The 25,473-nt window shown below is 43.9% G+C and overlaps 1 protein-coding gene across 4 annotated transcripts in view; it reads right to left on the reverse strand.

Moving 5' to 3' along the window:
* The window catches only part of nap1l1 (nucleosome assembly protein 1-like 1), a 173,195-nt gene that overhangs the window by 88,307 nt on the left and 59,415 nt on the right, over positions 1–25,473 (reverse strand). For all 4 annotated transcript variants that reach the window (XM_068050081.1, XM_068050078.1, XM_068050080.1 and 1 more), the window contains exons 3-5: positions 24,438–24,529; positions 18,892–18,994; positions 11,159–11,300 (exon numbers count right to left, since the gene is read on the reverse strand). In XM_068050081.1, the coding sequence (XP_067906182.1) occupies positions 11,159–11,300; positions 18,892–18,994; positions 24,438–24,529 (337 nt within the window). The remainder of the gene's footprint in view (positions 1–11,158; positions 11,301–18,891; positions 18,995–24,437; positions 24,530–25,473) is intronic.

Below are 25,473 nucleotides of genomic sequence, written 5' to 3' on the forward strand. Positions count from 1 at the left end.
CCAGAAGCACTACACAAAGAACAGCCAGGCGCTGCGCAAATGACTACTGGAACACCTAAGCAGTCATATTCAGCTGGCCTCAGACACCGGAAACATCAGAGGAATGTATGATGGCATTGAGAGCTTTTGGGCCAACCGTCAAGAAGATCGCCCCCCTCAAATCTAAATCAGGGAACACAATCACTGACCAACGCAAGCAAATGGACCGCTGGGTGGAACACTACCCAGAACTGTACTCCAGGGAAAATGCTGTCACTGAGACCGCCCTCAATGCAGCCCAGCCTCTACCAGTCATGGGTGAGCTGTACATACAGCCAACAAAATTGGAACTCAATGATGCCATTGATTCTCTAGCCAGTGGAAAAGCCCCTGGGAAGGACGGCATTACCCCTGAAATAATCAAGAGTGCCAAGCCTGCTATACTTTCAGCACTCTACGAACTGCTTTGCTTGTGCTGGGACGAGGGAGCAGTACCCCAAGACATGCGCGATGCCAATATCACCACCCTCTATAAGAACAAGGGTGACCGCAACAACTACCGTGGAATCTCCCTGCTCAGCATAGTGGGGAAAGTCTTCGCTTGAGTCGTTTTAAACAGGCTCCAGAAGCTGGCCGAGCGCGTCTACCCTGAGGCACAGTGTGGCTTTCGTGCAGAGAGATCGACTATTGACATGCTGTTTTCCCTTCGCCAGCTACAGGAGAAATGCTGTGAACAACAGATGCCCCTCTACGTTGCTTTCATTGATCTCACCAAAGCCTTTGACCTCGTCAGCAGACGTGGTCTCTTCAGACTACTAGAAAAGATTGGATGCCCACCAAAGCTACTAAGTATCATCACCTCATTCCATGACAATATGAAAGGCACAATTCAGCATAGCGGTGCCTCATCAGACCCCTTTCCTATCCTGAGTGGCATGAAACAGGGCTGTGTTCTCACACCTACACTGTTTGGGATCTTCTTCTCCCTGTTGCTCTCACATGCGTTGAAGTCTTCAGAAGAAGGAATTTTCCTTCACACAAGATCAGATGGCAGGTTGTTCAACCTTGCCCGTCTAAGAGCGAAGACCAAAGTACGGAAAGTCCTCATCAGGGAACTCCTCTTTGCTGATGATATTGCATTAACATCTCACACTGAAGAGTGTCTGCAGAGTCTCATCGACAGGTTTGCGGCTGCCTGCAATGAATTTGGCCTAACCATCAGCCTCAAGAAAACGAACATCATGGGACAGGACGTCAGAAATGCTCCATCCATCAATATTGGCGACCACGCTCTGGAAGTGGTTCAAGAGCTCACCTACCTAGGCTCAACTATCGCCAGTAACCTGTCTCTAGATGCAGAAATCAACAAGCGCATGGGAAAGGCTTCCAATGCTATGTCCAGACTGGCTAAGAGAGTGTGGGAAAATGGCGCACTGACACGGAACACAAAAGTCCAAGTGTATCAAGCCTGTGTCCTCAGTACCTCGCTCTACGGCAGCGAGGCCTGGACAACGTATGTCAGCTAAGAGCACCGTCTTAACTCATTCCATCTTTGCTGCCTCCGGAGAATCCTTGGCATCAGGTGGCAGGACCGTATCTCAAACACAGAAGTCCTCGAGGCAGCCAACATCCCCAGCATTTCCAGGACATTCTTCTGGGGGAGGATGAACAGCCAAATGTCGAGGTCCACATTGGCACCAATGACAGTTAAGAAAGGGGATGAGGTCCTGAAGAGAGATTTTAGAGAGCTAGGAAGGAGATTAAAAAGCAGGACCTCGAATGCAGTAATCTCCGGATTACTCCCAGTCCCACGTGTAAGTGAGCATAGGAATAGGAATAGGAGGATTAAGCGATTGAACACATGGCTAGAGAACTGGTGTAGGAGGGAGGGCATCAGATTTCTGAGACATTGGGACCAGTTCTGGGGCAGGTGGGACCTGTACAAGATGGACGAGTTGCATCTTAGCAGGACTGGCACGAATATCCTCGCAGGGAGATTTGCAAGTGCTGTTGGGGAGGGTTTAAACTAAACTGTCAGGGGGATGGGAACCTGAGAGGGAGCTCAGATTGGAGGGAAGCAAAACTGGTAACTTGTCTGGGGTGTGGGAGTGAGGAGCAAGTATTAGAGAGGAATACCAAGGTGCACAGAATACTGGGGGAGATAGATAGCATGAGTGTTAGAAATATTACGTTATTAGATGGGGTCAGAGTAAGAGAGAAAGTAATAAAGTCAGTTTGAGTTCCGCCAGGGCCACTCAGCTCCTGACCTCATTACAGCCTTAGTTCAAACATGGACAAAAAAGAGCTGAACTCAAGAGGTGAGGAGAGTGTGACTGCCCTTGACATCAAGGCAGCATTTGACCGTGTATGGCTTCAAGGAGCCATAGCAAAACTGAAGCAAATGGGAATTAGGTGGAAAATGCTCCGCTGGTTGGAGTCATACCTAGCGCAAAGGAAGATGGTTATGGTTGTTGGAGGTCGATTATCTCAGCTCCAGGACATCACTGCAGGAGTTTCTCAGGATAGTGTCCTCGGCCCAACCATCTTCAGCTGCTTCATCAATGACCTTCCTTCAATCATAAGGTCAGAAGTGGGGATGTTCGCTGATTGCACAATGATCAGCACCATTCGTGACTCCTCAGATACTGAAGCAGTCTGTGTAGAAATGCAGCAAGACTTGGACAATATCCAGGCTTGAACTAATAAGTGGCAAGTACCACTTGCGCCACACAAGTGCCAGGCAATGACCATCTCCAACAAGTGAGAATCGAACCATCTCCCCTTGACATTCAATGGCATTACAATCGCTGAATCCCCCATTATCAATATTCTAGGCGTTACCATTGACCAGAAACTGAACTGGAGTAGCCATATAAATACTGTGGCTACAAGAGCAGGTCAGAGGCTCGGAGTCCTGCGGCGAGTAGCTCACCTTCTGACTCCCCAAAGCCTGTCCACCATCTACAAGGCACAAGTCAGGAGGGTGATGGAATACTCTCCACTTGCCTGGATGGGTGCAGCTCCAACAACACTCAAGAAGCTCGACACCATCCAGGACAAAGCAGCCCGCTTGATTGGCAACCCATCTACAAGCATTCACTCCCTCCACCACCGATGTACAGTGGCAGCAGTGTGTACCATCTACAAGTTGCACTGCAGCAATGCACCAAGGCTCCTTAGACAGCACCTTCCAAACCCATGACCTCTACCAACTAGAAGAACAAGGGTAGCAAATGCATGGGAACACCACCACCTGCAAGTACCCCTCCAAGTCACACACCATCCTGACTTGGAAATATATCGTCGTTCCTTCACTGTCACTGGGTCAAAATCCTGGAACTCCCTTCCTAACAGTACTGTGGGTGTACCTACCCCACATGGACTGCAGTGGTTCAAGAAGGCAGCTCACCACCACCTTCCCTAGGGCAATGAGGGATGGGCAATAAATGCTGGCCTGGCCAATGACGCCCACATTCCATGAATGAATAAAAAAAATTATAAATTCTCCTGACTCTGCCTGTAATGGACCCACTTTTGTCTCAGCCAAACCTTTCCTTTTTACGTACCTAAAGAAGCTTTTACAGTCCGTTTTTATATTTTTTGCTAGCTTTCGTTCATATTGTATGCTCCCTTTCTTTATCAGTTTCTTCATCCTCCTATGCTGTTTTCTAAAATCCTCCCAATCCTCAGGTTTACTATTATTTCTGGTAACTTTATAGGCCTTTTCTTTTAATCTTATACAATCCTTAATTGAATGCACAGAGTAGTAAGACTGGTGAGGTACAAGTACAGGCACAGATTGCCAAGGAGAATTATGATGTGGCTATAACAGAGACCTGGCTCAAAGAAGGGCAGAACTGGTGCTAAATATTCTTGGATACCAGGTGTTCAAGAAAGACAGGAAAGGGGAAAAAGGGGGGGGGGGGGGGGGAGGGGTGGCAGTATTGATTCGGGAGAGCATTGCAGTGCTGGAGAAAAAGGATGTCCCAGAGGGGTCGAGGACAGAATCAATATGGCTAGAACTAAGGAACAAAAAAAAGTGCAGTTACATTGCTCTGTGCTGTCGATAGGCCACCAATTAATGGGAAGGACATGGAGGAACAACTTTGCAAGGAAATCATAGGAGGAGGTGCAAAAATTATAGGGTAGTTATAATGGGGGACTTTAATTATCCAAACATAGACACTCTTCCTAGAGTGTGTTCAGGAAAATTTTCTACAACTGTAGGTTCCTAGTCCAATGAGAAAGGAGGCACTGCTAGACCTGGTTCTTGGCAATGAGGTGGCCCAAGTGGATCAAGTATCAGTAGGAGAGCATTGAGGGGATAGTGATCATTGTATCAAAGGTTTAGGCTGACTATGGAAAAGGACAAAGAACAATCAAGGGTAATAATAATTAACTGAGAGAACGCCAACTTCAATGGGGTACGAATGGAGCTGGGGTGAATAAATTGGAGTCAAAAGCTGGCAGGAAAACTGAGAAATGAATAATGGGCTACCTTCAAAGAGGAGTGTGTTCAGGCACATTCAAGGTATGTTCCCTTGAAGAGAAAATGTACAGCAAACAAATCCAGAGCTCCCTGGATGACAAAAGAGGTAAAGATTAAGATAAAGAAAAAAAAAAGTGTGCTTATGACAGATGCCAGGTAGAAGATACTATTGAGAACCAGGCTGAATATAGAAGGTTCAGAGGGGAAGTGAAAAGGCAAATCTTGGAGGGAAAAAAATCACATTTAACTAACTTGCTCGACTTGTTTGTGGAGGTAACAGAGGGCTGATGAGGACAATGCTGTTGATGTGGTGTACATGGACTTTCAAAAGGCATTTGATACAGTGCCACACAACAGACTTGTGAGCAAACTTGCAGCTCATGGAATAAAAGGGACGGTAGCAACATGGATATGAAATTGGCTGAGTGACAGGAAACAGTGGTTATTAGATGTTTTTCAGGCTGGAGGAAGGTTTGTAGTTGAGTTCCCTAGGGATCAGTGTTGGGACCCTTGCTTTCCCTGATATATATTAAATGACCTAGACCTTGGCGACAGGGCACAATTTCAAAGTTTGCTGAGGATACCAAACTTGGAAGCATTGTGAACTATGAGGAGGATAGTGTAGAACTTCAAAAGGACATAGACAAGTTGGTGGAATGGGCAGACAGGTGGCAGATGAAGTTCAATGTGGAGAAATGTGAAGTGATTATTTTGGTAAGAACATGGGGAGACAATATAGAATAAAGGATACAATTCTAAAGGGGGTGCAGGAGCAGATGGATTTAGGTGTACATGTGCATAAAAGTCATTAAAGGTGGCAGGACAGGTTGAGAGAGCGGTTAATAAAGCATACAGTACCCTGGGCTTTATTTTAGGGGCATAGAGTACAAGAGCAAGGAAGTTATGTTGAATAAAAGCAAAATACTGCAGATACTGGAAATCTGAAATAGAAACAAAAAATGCTGGAAATACTCAGCAGGTCTGGCAGCATCTGTGGAGAGAGAAGCAGAGCTAACGTTTCAGGCAGTGACCTTTCATCAGAACTGGCAAATATTAGAAATGTAATAGGTTTTAAACAAATAAAACAGGATGGGGCAAAAGATAACAAAAGGAAAGGTGCTGATAGGACAGAGGGTCACAGAATAACTGACAAGGCCGCCATGCAGCAAAGGCAAAGGGTGTGTTAATGGTGTGCTGAAAGACAAAGCATTAGTGCAGAGAGGATGTTAAATGACAGAATAAATGAACAGCCCTGGCCAAAAGCACAAACATGAAAAAAGTAGGCAGGCACATGGTAAAAAAATGAAACAAACTAGTTTTCTTTTCTTATTTTAAATAAAAAAGGGGCACCAGTCATGCTCTGAAATTAATGAACTCAAATGTTCAGTCCAGCAGGCTGTAGCATGCCTAATCGGTAAATGAGATGCTGTTCCTCGAGCTGGTGTTGATGTTCACTGGAATACTGCAGCAAACCCAGGGCAGAGATATGGGCATGAGAGCAGGGGAGTGCGTTGAAATGGCAAGCAACAAATAGCTCGGCAACATGTTTTCGAACTGAGCGAAGGTGTTCCGCAAAGCAGTCACCCAATTTGCATTTGGTCTCCCCAGTGTAGAGGAGACCACATTGTGAGCAGCGAATACAGTATACTACATTGCAAAAAGTACAAGTAAATCGTTGCTTCACCTGAAAGGAGTGTTTGGGACCTTGGATAGTGAGAAGAGAGGAGGTACAAAGGGCAGGTATTACACCTCCTGCGATTGCACGGGAAGGTGCCGTAGGAAGGGGACGAGGTGTCGGGGTTAATGGAGGAATGGACCAGGGTGTCGTGGTGGGAACGATCCCTTTGGAATGCTGACAGGGGAGGGGAAGATGCGCATGGTAGTGGCATCACACTGGATGTGACGGAAAGGCGGAGGATGATCTTTTGGTTGCAGAGGCTGGTGGGGTGGAAAGTGAGGACAAGGGTAACCCTGTCACCGTTCTGGGAGGGAGGGGAAGGGGCAAGGGTAGAGCTGCAGGAAATGGGCCAGACACAGTTGAGGGCCCTGTCAACTACAGTGGGGGGAATCCTCGGTTGAGGAAAAAGGAAGACATATCAGAAGCACTGTTGTGGAAGGTTGCATCACCAGAGCAGATGCGCCGGAGACAGGGAGAAACTGGGAGAATGGAATGGAGTCCTTAGAGGAGGCAGGGTGTGAAGAAGTGCAGTCGCGGTCTCTGTGGGAGTTGGTGGGCTTATAATGAATATTAGTGGACATCCTATCCCCAGAGATGGGGACAGAGAAGTCAGGCCGAAAACATGACCCCGAACTTCCTATTGCTTGCCATTTCAACATAGCCCCCTGCTCTCGTTCCAACATCTCTGTCCTAGGCTTGCTGCAGTGTTCCACTGAACATCAACGCAAGCTCAAGGAACAGCATCTCATTTACCGATTAGGCACGCTACAGCCTACCGGACTGAACACTGAGTTCAATCATTTCAGAGGATGACTGGCCCTCCCCCTTTTTTTTATTTTTAGTTTTGTTTATTTTAGTTTGCTTCATCATTCATTTTTTTCTTAACCATGTGCCTGCCCACTTTTTTTTTTCATGTGCGCGCTTTTCGCCAGGCCTGTTCATTATTCTGTGTCATTTAACACCCACTCTGCACTAATGCTTTGTTTTTCACCACATTATTAAATATGTGATTAAGCTAGAGAGGGTGCAGAAAAGATTCACAAGGATGTTGCCTGGTTTGGAGGGCTTGAGTTTATAAAGAGAGATTGGATAGGCTGGGTCTGTTTTCCCTGGAGCGAAGGAGGCTGAGAGGGGACATGATAGAGGTATAGATAGGGTCGATAGCCAGAGTCGGTTTCCCATGGTAGGGGTGACTAAAACTAGAGGGCAGAGATTTAAGGTGAGAGGGAGGAGGTTTAAAGGGGATCAAAGGGGTAAATTTTTCACACAAAGAATAGTGAACAGTAGCAACATTTAAGAGGCATCTGGACAGGTACTTGAATGAGAAAGGCATAGAGGGATATGGAATTAATGCAGGCAGGTGGGATTAGTATAGATCGGCATTATGGTCAGCATGGACACGGTGGGCCGAAGGGCCTATTTCTATGCTGTACGACTCTATGACTATTAACATACCCTTTGCTCCATGACCTACTTGTCAGTTATTCCCTGTGACTCTCTGTCCTATCAATACGTTCCCTTTTGTTCTCTTTTGCCCCACCTCCACTTTATTTGCTTAAAACCTATTACATTTCTAACCTTTGCCAGTTCTGATGAAAGGTCACTGACCTGAAACATTAACTCTGCTTCTCTCTCCACAGATGCTGCCAGACCTGCTGAATATTTCCAGCATTTTTTGAAGTTATGTTGAACTTGTAGAATACACGAGTTCAACCTCAGCTGGAGTAAGGTGTCCAATTCTGCGCGCCTCTTTTGAGGAAAGACCTGAGGGCATTGGAGAGAGTACAGAAAAGATTCACGAGAATGGTTCCGGGGTGAAGAATTTCAGTTATTAAAATAGATTGGAGAAGTTAGGATTATTTTACGTGAACAGAAGGCTGAGAGGTGATTTGATAGAGGTATTCAAAATCATGAGGGGTTTGGACAGAGTAGATAGAGAGAAACTGTTCCCACTCGTGTAAGGTTTGAGGATGAGCGGGCACAGATTTGAAGTATTTGGTAAGAGAAGCAAGCGTGGCATGAGGAAAAACTTTTTCACGCAGCGAGTGGTTAAGGTCTGAAACGCACTGCCTTAGAGTGTGGTGGAGGCAGGTTCAATTGATGAAGCATTCAACAGACAATTAGACAGTTATATGAAAAGGAAGAATGTGCAGGATTATAGGGAGAAGGTAGGGGAATGGAACTAAGGGAGTTGCTCTTTCAGAGAGCCAGTGTGGACATGATGGGCCAAATGGCCTCTATCCATGCTGTAGGAATTCTGTGATTCTGTGGTCTCACCAATGCACTGTGCAACTGCTGCAAAACATCTTTGATATTCCATTCCCCTTGCAATAAATGACAACATTGCATTTGCCATCTTAAATCACTTGCTGTACCTGCATACTAATATTTAGTGTTTCGTGCACTAGGACACCCAGATCCCTCTGCAATCTCTCTCCAACTAAATAATATGTTGCTTTTCTATTTTTCTGGCCAAAGTGGACAAGTTCACACTTTCCCACATTATACTCCATCTGCCAAATCTTTGCCCACTCACTTAACCTATCTATATCCTGTTGCAGATTCCTTATGTCCTCTTCACAACTTACTCTCCCTACCTATCTTTGTCTCATTAGCAAATTTAGCAACCATACATTTTGCCCCTTCATCCAAGTCATTGATATAGATTGTAAATAGTTGAGGCCCCAGCACAGATCCCTGTGGCACACCACTAGTTACAGCCTGCCAACCTGAAAACGACCCATTCATATCTACTGTTTCCAGTCAGCTAGTCAATCCTCTTTTCATGATCATATTACCCCTTATACCATGGGCTCTTATTTTGTTTAGTAACCAAAGCTACTAAGTATCATCACCTCATTCCATGACAATATGAAAGGCACAATTCAACATGGTGGCTCCTCATCGGAGTCCTTTCCTATCCTGAGTGGCGTGAAACAGGGCTGTGCTCTCGCACCCACACTTTTTGGGATTTTCTTCTCCCTGCTGCTTTCACATGCGTTCAAGTCCTCTGAAGAAGGAATTTTCCTCCACACAAGATCAGGGAGCAGGTTGTTCAACCTTGCCCGTCTAAGAGCGAAGTCCAAAGTACGGAAAGTCCTCATCAGGGAACTCCTCTTTGCCGACGATGCTGCTTTAACATCTCACTGAAGAGTGCCTGCAGAGACTCATCGACAGGTTTGCGGCTGCCTGCAATGAATTTGGCCTAACCATCAGCCTCAAGAAAACGAACATCATGGGACAGGACGTCAGAAATGCTCCATCCATCAATATTGGCGACCACGCTCTGGAAGTGGTTCAAGAGTTCACCTACCTAGGCTCAACTATCACCAGTAACCTGTCTCTAGATGCAGAAATCAACAAGCGCATGGGAAAGGCTTCCACTGCTATGTCCAGACTGGCCAAGAGTGTGTGGGAAAATGGCGCACTGACACGGAACACAAAAGTCCAAGTGTATCAGGCCTGTGTCCTCAGTACCTTGCTCTATGGCAGCGAGGCCTGGACAACGTATGTCAGCCAAGAGCGACGTCTCAATTCATTCCATCTTCGCTGCCTCCGGAGAAAACTTGGCATCAGGTGGCAGGACCGTATCTCCAACACAGAAGTCCTCGAGGCGGCCAACATCCCCAGCTTATACACACTACTGAGTCAGCGGCGCTGGAGATGGCTTGGCCATGTGAGCCGCATGGAAGATGGCAGGATCCCCAAAGACACATTGTACAGCGAGCTCGCCACTGGTATCAGACCCACCAGCCGTCCATGTCTCCGCTTTAAAGAAGTCTGCAAACGCGACATGAAATCCTGTGACATTGATCACAAGTCGTGGGAGTCAGTTGCCAGCGTCCGCCAGAGCTGGCGGGCAGCCATAAAGACGGGCTAAAGTGTGGCGAGTCGAAGAGACTTAGTAGTTGGCAGGAAAAAAGACAGAGGCGCAAGGGGAGAGCCAACTGTGTAACAGCCCCGACAAATAAATTTCTCTGCAGCACCTGTGGAAGAGCCTGTCACTCTAGAATTGGCCTTTATAGCCACTCCAGGCGCTGCTTCACAAACCACTGACCACCTCCAGGCACTTATCCATTGTCTCGCGAGATAAGGAGGCCAAATAATCAATTCTCTTTTCATGATCATGTTACCCCTTATACCATGGGCTCTTATTTTGTTTAGTAACCTTCGATGTGGTATCTTGTCAAATGCCTTCTGGTAACAGGTATAGGTAACAAAAGTTCCAAGAGATTATTTCATTGTACTTGATCACATCAACTTAGATGTGGTCAGAGATAATCACTAGGGTGAAGAGAAGTCCTACTGATGATTGCCAAAATGTGCGATACATTGAAATTAAACTGCAAAACAAGAAGAAAAACTAGCATCAATTTATATAGCTGAGATTCAGGCCCACTTTGGGTTGCATACTATTTTACAATTAGCTACCACTTCACACCGAGCTAAAGACAAGTTGGTTAAGTGGCAGCTATTAATAGGAATTCAAACTAAGCAATAACTTAAAATTAAAATGTTTTTTTAAAAGCAATGCAGAAATCTGTGGCTTTTAAGAAAAATGTTCATCAGGCTAGAAATGCTCCCAAATGCAGCATAAAAATCTACATTCTTATGATGCAGAACTTTATCGGAAATGCCAATAAAATAGCTTCAAGATGTCAAAAGAAATCTGCCGGTCCTGTCAGTGTCCTCTGACCCAATGAGCAGTGTCACAGGACATCTGCTAGTTTAATAAAATTGTTGCACTTTCCAAACTGGCTGAGCAGCAGAAATCAATCCTCACTTATACAGTTTGTGGAACCTGCAAGGAGTCAGCAGGAGATGCATGTAGAAGTCAAAACTCGTCATCATTGCATGATGTTTCTGTTGTCAGGTTTCTTAGATTATTATTTGACAGATGTCACTGCAGTAAATACTGGAATGCAAGAGGGAACGAGAGTCTCCAACTCAGACCCAATGGTCCATGCAAAATTTCTATGACAAGAGACATGGGATCAAATATGGAAGCTCACCTTGTCAAAAAGGGGTTGATAGAGAGCAGCATACCTTCGTTGCAATTCATGAACTTCTGCATAGAACTTAGCTTCTATATGCGCACATTTCACCTGGAGGTTCTTCAAAGCATTTACACGCTTCTTAACAATTTTAGGCAAGCTGAAAACCAGAGCAAATTCAAAGTTAACTCACTCCTAGTATTTTGGCCAACATAGACCTCCCAAATTTATCTCATCTCGTCTTGATAAAAATAAGCCACACCAGTATTCTCAACAGGTCTCAATACCCCAATGGAGATACAATTTTGCATTTCCAATTACCATGGCCAGTTTCATCATTCTTCAACCATTTCAGCCTTGCAAAACAATCAAACGCATGTGATCGAGAAAAAGGACAAAATAAGGTGCAGGGTGGAACACCACTAGGATTCTCAGGACAACCTGGAGTTTATAAAGCAGGCCATCAGAACTTTGGTAGTGGTATACCTCGTCCCACACATACAGGGAGCGTGGAAGAAAGTCAGTCGTTATGGCACAGGATATCGTCATTCCGCCCAGAGTCCACCTGCTCAAGAGCAATTGTCAGTCTGATTTAGAACCAGAGAAAAAATTACAGCACAGAAGGAGGCCATTCAGCCCATGCTGTCCGTGCCAGCCAAAAAAAAAAACAGCCACCCAATCTAACCCCAACTTCCAGCACCTGGTCCATAGCCTTGCTGGTTACAGCACTTCAGGGGTATGTCCAGGTACCTTTTAAAAGAATGGAGGATTTCTGAATGCACCACTGTCCCTGGTAGTGAATTCCAGATACCCACCATACTCTGGGTGAAAAAGTTTTTCCTCATGTCTCCTCTAATCCTTCGACCAATCACCTTAAATCTGTGCTCTCTGGTAATTGACCGCTCCACTAGGGCAAACAGGTCCTTCCTGTCTACTCTATCTAGGCCCCTCATAATTTTGTACGCTTTAATTAAGTCACCCCTCAGCCTCCTCTGCTCTAAGGAAAACAACCCTAGCCGATCCAATCTTTCCTCATAGCTGCAACTTTTGAGTCCTGGCAACGTGGCCTAACCAGCGTTTTATAGAGTTCCAGCATTACATCCCTGCTTTTATATTCTATACTTCAGCCAATAAAGGAAAGCATTTCATATGCCTTCTTCACCACTCTATCTACCTGTCCTGCCATCTTCAGAGACCTGTGGACATGCACTCCAAGGTCTCACTTCTTCTACCCCTCTCAATATCCTCCTGTTTATTGTGTATTCCCTTGCTTTAGTTGCCCTCCAAAATGCATTACCTCACACTTTTCTGGATTGAATTCCATTTGCCACTTTTCTGCCCGCTCAACCAAACCATTGATATCTTTCTGGAGTCTATGGTTATCCTCTTCACTATCAACTACTTGGCCAATTTTTGTATATCTGCAAATTTCCCAACCACGCCTCCCACATTGAAGTCCAAATCATTAATACATACCACAAACAGCAAGGGACCCAACACTGAGCCCTGTGGAACGCCACTGGAAACCGCTTTCCATTCACAAAAACAGCCATTGACTACTACCCTTTGTTTCCTGACCCTGTGCCAATTCTGAATCCAACCTGCCACATTCCGCCGTAGCCCATGGGCTTTCATTTTACTGCCCAGTCTGCTATGTGGGACCTTAGCAAATGCCTGACTAAAATCCATGTAGACCACATCCACTGCACTACCCTCAACAATCTTTCTTGTTACTTCCTCAAAAAACTCAATTAAGTTAGTAAGACATGACCTTCCCTTAACAAATCCATGCTGACTATCCCTGATTAATCCATGCCTTTTTAAGTGGCAGTTTATCCAGTCCCTCAGAATAGATTCTAACAATTTACCCACCACCGAGGTCAGACTGACCAGCCTATAATTATTGGGCCTATCCCTCGCACACTTTTTAAACAATGGTACGACGTTCGCAGACCTCCAATCGTCTGATACCTCGTCCATATCTAGCAATGATTTGAAGATAACCCTTAGCACACCTGCTATTTCCTCCCAGGCTTCCTTTAACAACCTGGGGTGCAATCCATCCAGCCCTGGCCCCTGGCGATTTATCCATTTTCAAGGATGTCAGACCCTCTAGTACTTCCCCCTCATTACGCTTATCGTATTCAATATTTCACACTCCTCCTCTTTAACTACAATGCCATCAACCCTCTCCTTTGTGAAGAGGGAGACAATAAAAACTCATCAAGACCCCTACCCACATCTTCTGCATCCACGCACAAGTTCCCTTGTACATCTCTGATAGGCCCTACCCTTTCCTTAGTTATCCTCTTGCTCTTAAATGTACTGATAAAACATCTTTGGGTTTTCCTTGATTTTACCTGCAATTTTTCATGTCCTCTCTTTGCTTTTCTAATTTCCTTTTTTACTTCACCCCTGCACTTTCTATACTCCTCTAGGCTTTCTAAAGTATGAAGACTTTTGTGATAGTCATCAGCTTTCTTTTTCTGCTTTAACTTATCCTGTAAGCTTCTAGATAACCAGAGGTCTCTAGATTTGACAGTACCACCCTTTATCTTTGTGGGGACATGCCTACACTCAGCCTGTAGTATCTCGCGTTTGAATGCCCCCCACTGGTTTGCCATTGATTTTCCTTCAAGTAGCTGTATCCTGTCCACTTTTGTCAGGTTCCTTAAAATTTGCCTTCCTCCCCAATTTAGAACTTTTACTCCTGTTTTATCTTTGTCCTTTTCCATGATCACGCTGAAACTTACTGTATTATGGTCACTATCTCCAAAATGGTCACCCACTGTTACTTCCTCCACTTGCCCAGTTTCATTACTGAAGACTAAATCTAGAATTGCGGCCCCTCTCATTGGGCTTGGTACTTGCTGGCTAAAAAAGTTCTCTTGAACACAGTGCAAGAATTTCATCCCCTCTGTGCCCTTGACAATGTTTTTTCCCCCCACTCCATCCCTGTAGCCCTGCAAGTTTTCCCCTCAAGTGCCCATCCAAATTCCTTTGGAAATTATAGATTGTCTCCACTTCCAGCACCCTTGTGGGCAGTGGGTTCTAGGTTATTACCACGCACTGTGTAAAAAGTTCTTCAAATCCTCCCTCTATTACTTGACCAAAACTTAGAATCTGTGTCCCCTAGTCCTTATGCCATCAACTAATGGCAACAGCTCTTGCTTGTTTACCCTATTTAAACTTGTCATAATCTTGTACACCTCAATCAAATCGTCCTCAACCTTCTTTGTTCCAAGGAGTAAACCCCAGCTTCTCCAACGTAACCTTGTAGCTAAATTCCATAATTCCTGGAACTATTCTGGTAAATCTCCTCTGCACCCACTCAAGGACCTGTGCATCCTTCCTAAAGTGTGGTGAAGAGAATGGAATCTGTATGGGTAGAGCTGAGAAACACTAAGGAACAAGAAACGTTAGTGGGGGTTGCATATAGACCCCCAAACTGTAGTGCTGATTTTGGGAATGGCATTAAACTGGAAATTAGAGACGCATGCAATAAAGGAACATCTGTAATTATGGGTGACTTGCATCTGCATATAGATTGGGCAAATCAAATTTAGTCACAATACCGTAGAGGAGGAATTCTTGGAGTGTATACGGAATGGTTTTCTGGACCAATACGTTGAGGAACCAACTAGAGAACAGGCCATCCCCAACTGGGTATTGTGCAATTAGAGGGGAATAATTGACAATCTAGTTGTGCAAGACCCCTTGGGGATGGATGATCGACCATAATATGATAGCATTCTTCATCCAGATGTAGGGTGACGTAGCTGAATCTGAAACTAGGGTCTTGAATCTTACTAAAGGAAACTACTAAGGTATGAGGCGCAAGTTAGCTATGATGGATTGGGAAATGTTACTTAAAGGTGGATTGGCAATGGAAAACATTCAAAGAGCGCATGGATGAACTGCAACAATCGTTTATTCCTGTCTGGCGCAAATGTAAAACAGGAAAGGTAGCCAAACCATGGCTTAAAAGGGAAATTAGAGATAGCATTAGATCCAAGGAAGAGGCATACAAATTTGCCAGAAAAAACAACAGACCGGAAGATTGGCAGCAGTTTAGAATTCAGCAAAGGAGGACCAAGGGATTGATTAAGAAAGGGAAAATAGAGTACGAGAGTAAGCTTGCGAGGAACATAAAAACTGACTGTAAAAGTTTCTATAGGTCTGTGTAAAGAGAAAAAGATTGGTGAAGACAAATGTTGGTCCCTTACAGTTAGAAACAGAAACAAAGAATTGGCTGACCAACTAAATGCATACTTTGGTTCTGTCTTCTCAAAGGAGGACACAAATAATATATCAAAAATGTTGGGGAACACAGGGCTTAGTGAGAGAGAAGAACTGAAGGAAATCAGTATTAGTAGAAAAATGGTGTTGGTGAAATTGATGGGATTGAAGGCCGATAAATCCCCAGGGCCTGATAAACTACATCCCAGAGTACTTAAGGAAGTGGCCTTAGAAATAATGAATACATTGGTGGTCATCTTCCAAGATTCGAAAGACTCTGGAACACTTCCTACAGATTGGAGGGTACCTAATGTAACCCCACTATTTAAAAAGGGAGGTAGAGAGAAAGCAGGGAATTATAGACTAGTCAGCCAGAGGTCGGTAGTGGGGAAAATTCTAGAGTCCATTATCAAAGATTTTATAGCAGAGCACATGGAGAACAGTGGTAGAATCGGACAGAGTCAACATGGATTTACGAAAGGGAAATCACGCTCAACAAATCTACTAGAATTCTACGAGGATGTAACTAGTACAGTTGATGAGGGGGAGCCAGTTGATGTGGTTTATTTGGACTTTCAGAAGGCTTTCGACAAAGTCCCACATAAGAGATTAGCGTGTAAAATTAAAGCACATGGGATTGGGGTTAGTGTATTGCAATGGATAGAAAATTGGTTGGCAGACAGGAAACAAAAAGTAGGAATAAACAGGTCTTTTTCAGAATGGCCGGCAGTGACTAGTGGGGTATCGCAGGGATCGGTGCTAGGACCCCAGCTATTCACAATATATATTAATGATTTAGATGAGGGAACTAAATGTAATATCTCCAAATTTGCAGATGACAAAACTGGAGAGGGCGAGTTGTGAGGAGGATGCAGAGAGGCTTCAAGGTGATTTGGACAAATTAAGTGAGTGGGCAAATGCCGTATAGAGTCATGGAGAAATACAGCATTGAAACAGGCCCTTCGGCCCACCAAGTCTGTGCTGACCATCAACCGCACATTTATACTAATCCTACATTAATCCCATATTCCCTACCACATCCCCACTTTCCCTCAATTCTCCTACCACCTACTTACACTAGGGGCAATACACAATGGCCAATTTACCTATCAGCCTGCAAGTCTTTGGCTGTGGGAGGAAACCGGAGCACCCGGCGGAATCCCCCGCGGTCACAGGGAGAACTTGCAAACTCCGCACAGGCAGTACGCAGAATTGAGAGGCTGCGGTGCTAACCACTGCGCCGCCCTATTCTATAAATTCTAGTAGATTTGTCGAGCATGATTTCCCTTTCGTAAATCCATGCTGACTCTATCCGATTCTACCACTGTTCTCCAAGTGCTCTGCCATAAAATCTTGTGTGGATAAATGTGAGGTTATCCAGTTTGGTAGCAAAAACAGGAAGGCAGATTATCTGAACAGCTATAAACGGAAAGGGGAATATGCAACAAGACCTGGGTGTTCTCGTACACCAGTCGCTGAAGGTAAGCATGCAGGTGCAACAGGCAGTAAAAAAGGCAAATGGCATGTTGGCCTTCATAGCAAGAGGATTCGAGTACAGGAGCAGGGATGTCTTGCTGCAATTATACAGGGCCTTGGTGAGGCCACACCTGGAATATTTTGTGCAGTTTTGGTCTCCTTATCTGAGGATGTTCTTGCTATAGAGGGAGCGCAGCAAACGTTTACCAGACTGATTCCTGGGATGGTGGCACTGACGTACGAGGAGAGGTTGAGTCGGTTAGGTTATATTCGCTGGAGTTCAGGAGGGTGAGGGCGGATCTCATAGAATCCTATAAAATTCTAACAGGACTCGATAGGGTAGATGCAGGAAGGATGTTCCAGATGGTGGAGGAGTCCAGAACCAGGGGTCATAGTAGGAGAAATTTCTTCACCCAGAGAGTGGTGAGCCTGTGCAATTCGCTACCACAGAAAGAAGTTGAGGTCAAAACTTTGTACGTTTCCAAGGAGGAGTTAGATATAGCTCTTGGGATGAAAGGGATCAAAGGATATGGGAGGAAAGCTGGAACAGGTTACTGAGTTGGATGATCACCCATGATCATCATGAATAGCGCAGCAGGCTCAAAGGGCCGAATGCCTACTCCTGCTCCTATTTTCTATGTTTCTATAATACAATACTCTAGTTGTGGACTAACCAGAGCTTTACAAAAAGTTCAGCATAACTTCCCTGGTTTTGTACTCAATACCTCTATTTATGAAGCCCAAGATCCCATATGCTTCGCTAATTAATCTCTCAATATGTCCTACCACCTTCAAAGATTTACACAAAGATACCCGCAGGTCCCTCTGTCCCTGTACGTTATTTAGAACTGTGCCATCAAGTTTATATTGCCTCTCCCTATCCCTCTGCCAAAATGCATCTCCTCACACTTGTCAGTATTAAATTCCATCTGCCACTTGTCTGCCCATTCTACTAGCCTATATATGTCCTGTTGCAGTTGATTTGTAAGAGCCTCAATATCTGCCACACCTCCAAAATTGATATCAGCTATTTTTCGAAATGTTACTTCATATTCGTACATCCAAGTCATTATATACACCAAAAAAGTGGTCTTAGCACTGATCCTCTGAAACACCACTGTCTACCATCCTCCAGTCTGAAAAACAACCATAATTAACAGTTTTTATTTTCAATGAAATTAACCATTTATTGACTTGCTGCTTCAGCTATGTACATTAGTCAGCTGGTTGTGGGATCTTCTCTACAGCTATCAAGTTCATCAAATCTCAACACATGGCTGATGATCAGGAAGGTGTCTATTGTTTAAAAGTTTTCACCATGCAATGATCAGATGGTACTCCCCACAAATAAGATTAACCTCACAACTCAAGGTGGAAGTTCTTGTGCTCTTCCCCCAACAGAATGACTTCAGCAGGAGACTCCTTCAAGGACTAGCAGTCTATATTACATTCTCCAAACTGCCATTCTTCATTCAGGAGTATTTAAAGGAATACTCAACCATTGAGGGCACAATAGTTGAGCTGATTTTTGTTGTCAATTCGGTATCCATGCTTTGAGGATTGCTTGGATATCAAATATGGGACAGTCTTAGAATAAGGGGCAGGCCATTTAGGACTGAGACGAGAAGGAATTTCTGCACTCAGAGCTGGTGAATCTTTGGAATTCTCTGTCCTAGAGGGCTGTGGAGGTTCAGTCGTTGAATATGTTCAAGACAGAGATCGATAGATTTCTACATATTTAAAAACATTAAAGGAATATGGGGACAGTGCAGGAAAATGGTGTTGAAGTAGAAGACCAGCCATTATCTTATTGAATGTCAGAGCAGGCTCGTAGGACTGAATGGCCTACTCCTGCTCCTATTTATGTTCATATGAGCACCATGTTGCTACACAGTAATCTAGTTAAATTGACTTTCCTCACCCATACCAACTCTGAAGTAATGCATGTGTCACAGCTAATCAAGTATTGCAATGAATGCGCAGCGATCTGGAACAGCAAAACCATAGCAATGATGTGCAAAGTTAATATTTCTTACCTTTCTATATAACCAGATGGGTTTCCTACAAGACCATCAAGTCGCTCCTGCAGTGCTGCCAAAATCCGCGGATTCTGCATCATCTGAACTGTAAGCTGTCGAGCTGTACCCATTGGGGCGAGGGAGGGGGGGGTGGATAGGGAGAAAAAAAAGTCAGCTTATATGACAAACGATGGATGACAAACAATGGTAGAGCTTTTAATAAGGCTGAAAAATAAATGTTAGGTAGATACTGCCCTACTTTCTCTATAGTCCTGCAAATCTTACCCCTTAAAGTATTTATGCAATTCCATTTTGAAAGTTAGTGCTGAATCACACTTTTCAGGCACAGATTTATTTCACATTCAAGGGGAGGATTTGCTCCTTGTTACAGATTCCAGTTTCCGATCAGGCAGCTATGAGATAGGTCAAGGGCAGTGGTTGCTGAAACGGTCAATGCTCTGTTCAGCCTATTTGGGGTGCCGGAAGAAATTATCTCCGATAATGGGCCGCAATATGCAGGAAAACCATTCCAAGACACCTGGGCCAATTGGCGGGTCCGTCACGAGATATCGTCACTGCATTATCCAAAGTCCCACGGTATGGCTGAATGCATGGTGCGCGCCATCAAATTGCAAAAGCATAGGCAGACAGGACAAGATCTCAAGGTTGCAATGCTGCACCTCTGAGCTACTCCATTGGACATGGGCTTACCATTGCCTGCAGAGTTGATGTTTGGAAGGCAGATAAGAACTACCCTGCCCAGTCATCATTTAGGTTTTCTACCGTAAAGGATATACTTCTGTCTAAACAAGGGAAGATGCAGGCATCATATGACAGGCAAGCAAAACCAGAATTAGCTCAATTGCAAGTAGGACAGAAGGTCAGAGTCCTCAAACAGGTGTCAGGAACTTCATATGCTGCTGAGATTGCGAGGATGTGTGACCAGCCCAAAATGTACGAAGTCCAGACACCCCAATGATGCAATTCTCAGATGGAACCGAAGTCAACTCAGAACTGTATAGGAACATAGGAGCAGGAGTAGGCCATTCAGCCCATCGAGCCCGTTGTCATTCAATACGATCATGGCTGATCATCCACTTCAATGCCTTTTTCCCCACACTATCCTCATATCCCTTTATGACCTTGGTATTTAGCAATCTGTCAATCTCTGCTTTAAACATACTCAATGACTGAGCTTCCACAGCCCACTGGGGTAGATAATTCCAAAGATTTACAACCCTCCGAGTAAAGAAATTTCTCTTTATCTTGCTCCTAAGTGGCTTCCTCCTTATTCTGAAATAGTGTCCCCTGGTTCTAGACTTCCCAACCAGGGGAAGTATTTTACTTGCATCTACCCTGTCTATCCCTTTAAGTATTTTGTAGGTTTCAATGAGATCACGTCTTAATCTTCAAAACTAGAGAATACAGGCCCAGTTTCCCCAATCTCTCTTCATAGGACAGTCCCACCATCCCGGGAACAAGTCTGATGAACCTTCGAGGCACTCCCTCTATGGCAATAATATCCTTCCTAAGCTAAGGAGACCAAAACTGCGCACAGTACTCCAGGTGCAGTCTAATCAAGGTTCAATACAATTGAAGCAAGACTTCACTACTCCTGTACTCAAATCCTCCTGCGATAAAGGCCAGCATACCATTAGCCTTCCTAATTGCTTGCTGCAACTGCATATTAGCTTTCAGTGACTTATTGACAAGGACACCCAGGTTCCTTTGTACATCTGCACTTTCTAATCTCTTACCATTTAAGAAATACTCTGCACACCTGTTCCTCCTACCAAAGTGGATAACCTCACATTTTTCCACATTCTATCCCATCTGCCACATTCTTGCCCACTCACTTAGCCTGTCCAAATCCCCTTGAAGCCACTTTGCATCCTCCTCACAACACACATTTCCACCTAGTTTTGTGTCATCCACGAATTTGGAAATATTACATTTGGTCCCCACATCCAAATTCATAGATAGATATTATTTATTGTGAACAGCTGGGGCCCAAGTACTGATCCTTGCAGTACCCCATTAGTCACAGCCTGCCAACGTGAAAATAACCTGTTTATTCCTACTGTTTTCTGTCTGTGAACCAATTCTTAATCCATGCCAGTATATTACCTCCTATCCCATGTGCTTTAATTTTGCTAAGCAACCTCCTGTGGGGGACCTTATCAAAAGCCTTCTGAAAGTACATCACATCCACTGGTTCTCCTTGATCCATGCTACAAGTAACATCCTCACAAAACTCCAACAGGTTTGTCAAACATGAATTTCCTTTCATAAATCCATGTTGACTCTGCTCAAATCATTTTTTTTTTTAAGTGTCTAGTTATTACATCCTTTATAACAGATTCTAACATTTTCACTACTGACAAAAAGGTCTGTAGTACCCCATTTTTTCTCTCCCTCCTTTCTTAAATAGTGGGGTTACATTTGCTACTTTTCAGTCTGCAGGAACCTTTTGAGAATCTACAGAATTTTTAAAAATAACCACCAATATATCCACTATCTCCAGTCACATCCTTCAACACTCTGGGATGTAGCTCATCTGGTCCAGTGGATTTATCAACCTTCAATCCAGTTAATTTTTCAAGTGCTACCTCTTTATTCATATTAATTTCTTTCAGTTCCTCATTTTCACAGGTCCCTTAGTTCCCTAGTATTTCTGGGAGATTTTCTGCATCTTCCTCCCTGAAGACAGACACAAAGTAACTGTTTAGTTTCACTATTTCCTGATTCTCCATTATAAATTCTTCTGTCTCCACCTGTAATGGACCCACATTTGTCCTTGCTAATCTTTCTTTTTCCCACATAGCTAAAGAAGCTTTTACAGTCTGCCTTTATGTTTCTCACTAGCTTGCATTCATATTCTCTTTTCCCTTTATTAGCTTCTTGGTCATTCTTTGCTGGATTCTGAACTGCTCCCAATCTTTGGGCTTACCACTTTTTCTGGCAACCTTATAAGACACTTCCTTTGATCTAATGCAATCTTTCTTTTGTTAGCCACAGTTGATCAATCTTTCCTGTTGGGCTTTTCTGTCTTAGAGGAATGTATATTTGTTGTAGACCATGCGATATTTCTTTAAAATACTAGCCACTGCCTGTCTGTCAAATCTTTTAGTGTATTTTCCCAATCCACCATAGCCAACTCACCACTCATACCTTCATAGTTTCCTTTGTTCAGATTTAAGACCCTAGTTTCAGAATGAATTACATCACTTAGAATTTTACATTAAGTTTATATCATATTATGGTCACGATTTCCCAAAGGCTCCTTTACAGCAAGGTTAATTAGCCCTAAGACACAAGACGACACAAAAAGATTTCAAAAATAATGGGGAACCAAGGATCCAGTGAGGATGAGGAGCTTAAAGAATCAGTGTAAGTAAAGAAAAAGTACTGGAGAAATCAATGGGACTAAGTGGCAACAAATCCCTGGGACCAGATCTCCTGAGTCCTAGAGTTTTAAAAGAGGTAGCTGCAGAGAGATAATGGATGCATTGGTTTTGATCTTCTAGAATCTAAAGGATGCTGGAATAGTTCCCAAGGATTGGAAGGTAGTAAACATAATCCCACTGCTTAAGAAAGGAGGAAAAGAGAAAATGGGGAACTAGAGGCCAGTTAGCCTAACAGTAGTAGGCAAAATGTCAGAATCTATTAAAGGTGTGTAACAGGGCACTTAAAAAAGTGAGATTAAGTACAATCACTTATGAAAGGTAAATGATGTTCGACATATGTTTGAGAATGTATCGACTAGGATGGATAAAGGGGGAAACCAGTGGGTGTGCTGTATTTGGATTTTCAAAAAGCATTTAATAAGGTGCCACATAAAAAGGTTAGATCACAAAATTAGGACTCATGGGATTGAGGATAATATATCAGCAGGAATTGAGGATTGATTAATGGACAAAAACCAAGTAGGAATAAACAGGACATTTGAGTTGGAAGGCTGTAACTCATGAGGTACCACAAAAATCAGTACTTGCTATGTGTGGCTACGGCAAGCAATTAAGACGACAAATTGTACATTAGCTTTTGCTAAAAAGGGATGAGAGTAAAAAAAAGTGAAGAAGTTTTACTATAAGTAGACAAGACATCGGTGAAGCCACACCTAGAGTAGTGTGTGCAGTCTTGCTATCCTTACCTAAGGAAGGATATACTTGCTCCAGAGGGAGGGCAATGAAGGTTCACAAAGACTGATTTCTGGGATGAGGGAATCGTTCCTATGAGGAGAAATTGAGTAGACTAGGCCTATATTGCCTGGAGTTTAGAAGAGAGAGGTGATTTAATTGAAATATATTAAAATTCTTTGGGGCTTGAAAGGATAGATGCTGAGACAGGAGCTGGGGTGGGTGGGGAATGACAGGAGCAGGAGCGGACAGGGTTGAGGAGAGAGGAGCGGTGGGGGGGCGGGCAGGCAGAGGGGTGGAATTCTTCCAAGAAACTGAATTGGAAGCAGCATAAGACAGTTGTGATAGTGTGCAGCTGTCGAACAAGCCCAGAAGATGGTAAGATATCATAAAAGGAAGGATTTGTTGATGGAACACTTCGCGTCATCACAACGCTAGCAACTGTCCGAGTCAGTGATATGACCCCATCTCCATACTGTTTCAATTACGCATTTACAGCTTCCTGACCCCATTTTTTCCTTATTTTAAGTACATAGAATGCACAGGACTAATGTCATTTGGCCCAACAGGTCTATGATTCTGTTTCATGCTCCACATGAACCTCTTCCCACACGATCAGCATATTCTATTAGTTTGTCCTTCATGTACTTGTCTAGCTATCCCTTAAAATACATCTGTGCTATTTGCCTCAAGCACTCCCTATGGTAACCCGTTCCACATTCTCACCATTCTTTGGGTAAAGAAGTTTCTCCTGAATTTATTATAAACCTCATCAGTTGTCACAAAAAAAAAGTTCCTATTTGAGTGAGACATTACCATTGGCAGAGCATTTTTTCACCTGATTTTTACAACTTGGAACTTCAGTTTGCTGTCCTTTCACTCCCACTATTTGCACATTCTTTTGTTTTTTTTTGTTAATTCTCTTGATTGGACAATTCTAAAACTTATATGCAGTGTGCACCATCCACAAGATGCACTGCAGCAACTCACCAGGCTCCTTCGACATCACCTTCCAAACTTGAGACCTCTACCAACTAGAAGGACAAGGGCAGCAGACACATGGAAACACCACCACCTGCAAGTTCCCCTCCAATCCACACACCATCCTGACTTGGAACTATATCGCCGTTACTTTACTGTCACTGGGTCAAAATCCTAGAACTCCCTCCCTTACAGCACTGTGGGTGTACCTACCCCACCTGGACTGCAGCGGTTCAAGACGGCAGCTCACCACCACCTTCTCAAGGACAATTTAGGGGTGGGCAATAAATGCTGGGCTAGCCAACGACGCCCACATCCCATGGACAAATTTAAAAAATTAAAACCCCAAAATTATGCTGATAAGTTGCCATTTCTCCCAAATACACTGATGAATTCACCAACAGAAAATGCTTGAAATGTAAGACATTTTTTGCACAAGTTTACCTTTGTTATCTGCATCTTCAGAAGCTTCATCCTCCTCAATATCCTCCACATAATCCATATCTTCTTTCTGGTCACATTCCGTCTGCTCTAGACTAGAAAAGATGGGGTTTCAAGCATTAAAACGAACATTTGCATGCACAAAATAGTTAATTTTAATTGCTATTAAAGCACACTTGTTTAAACATGGTTATTGTGATTCACGATTAAAACAATTTGGTGAGATGCAAAAGACATGACTCCTGATTTTATTTGGGGGGGGGGGGGGGGCAATAAAGGCAAAGTGAGTGAAAGAAAAAGAGAGGGACTAAAAAAAGTGAAACTTGTTAATCTGTGCTCAACTTATTTAATGTCAGTCATTTATGGCATAGTAGGAGGCCATGCCAGCTCTCACTGAAGCAATCTAGTCAGTCCCACTCCCCCGCAGCCCTGCAAGTGCCCATCCATTTTACTTTTGAAATCAGTGATCGTCTCTGCTTCCACCACCCTCATGGGCAGCGAGATCCAGGTCACTACCACTCGTTGCATAAAAAAGTTCTTCCTCACATTTCCCCCAGCATCTCTTGCCCAAAACCAAATATTTGTGCCCCCTTGCCCTTGAAACATTAGTTAATTGAAGTTTTTCCTTGTCTAACTTATCCAAGTCTGTCATAGTCTTGCACACCTCATCAAATTTCTCCTCAACTTGCTTTGCTCCAGTAAGAACCACGGCTTTTTCAACCTAACCTTGTAACGAAATCCCCTCCCCCCGACCAAACCAATGGAACCATTCTGGTAAATCTCCTCTGGATCCCCTCAAGGGCCCTCACATCCTTCCAGACTTTAGGAAGGATGTGAGGGCCCTAGAGGAAATGCAGTGACCAGAACTGGACACAATACTCCAGTTGGAACCTAACCAGAGCTTTATAAAGGTCCAACATAATTTCGCTGGTTAGAGAACAGGCCATCCTAGACTGGTATTGTGTAATGAGAGAGGAATAATTGACAACCTAGTTGTGCGAGACTCCTTGGGAAATGAGCGACCACAATATAATAGAAT

Source organism: Heterodontus francisci, chromosome 18 (genome assembly GCF_036365525.1).
Source record: "Heterodontus francisci isolate sHetFra1 chromosome 18, sHetFra1.hap1, whole genome shotgun sequence".
NCBI lineage: Eukaryota > Metazoa > Chordata > Chondrichthyes > Heterodontiformes > Heterodontidae > Heterodontus > Heterodontus francisci.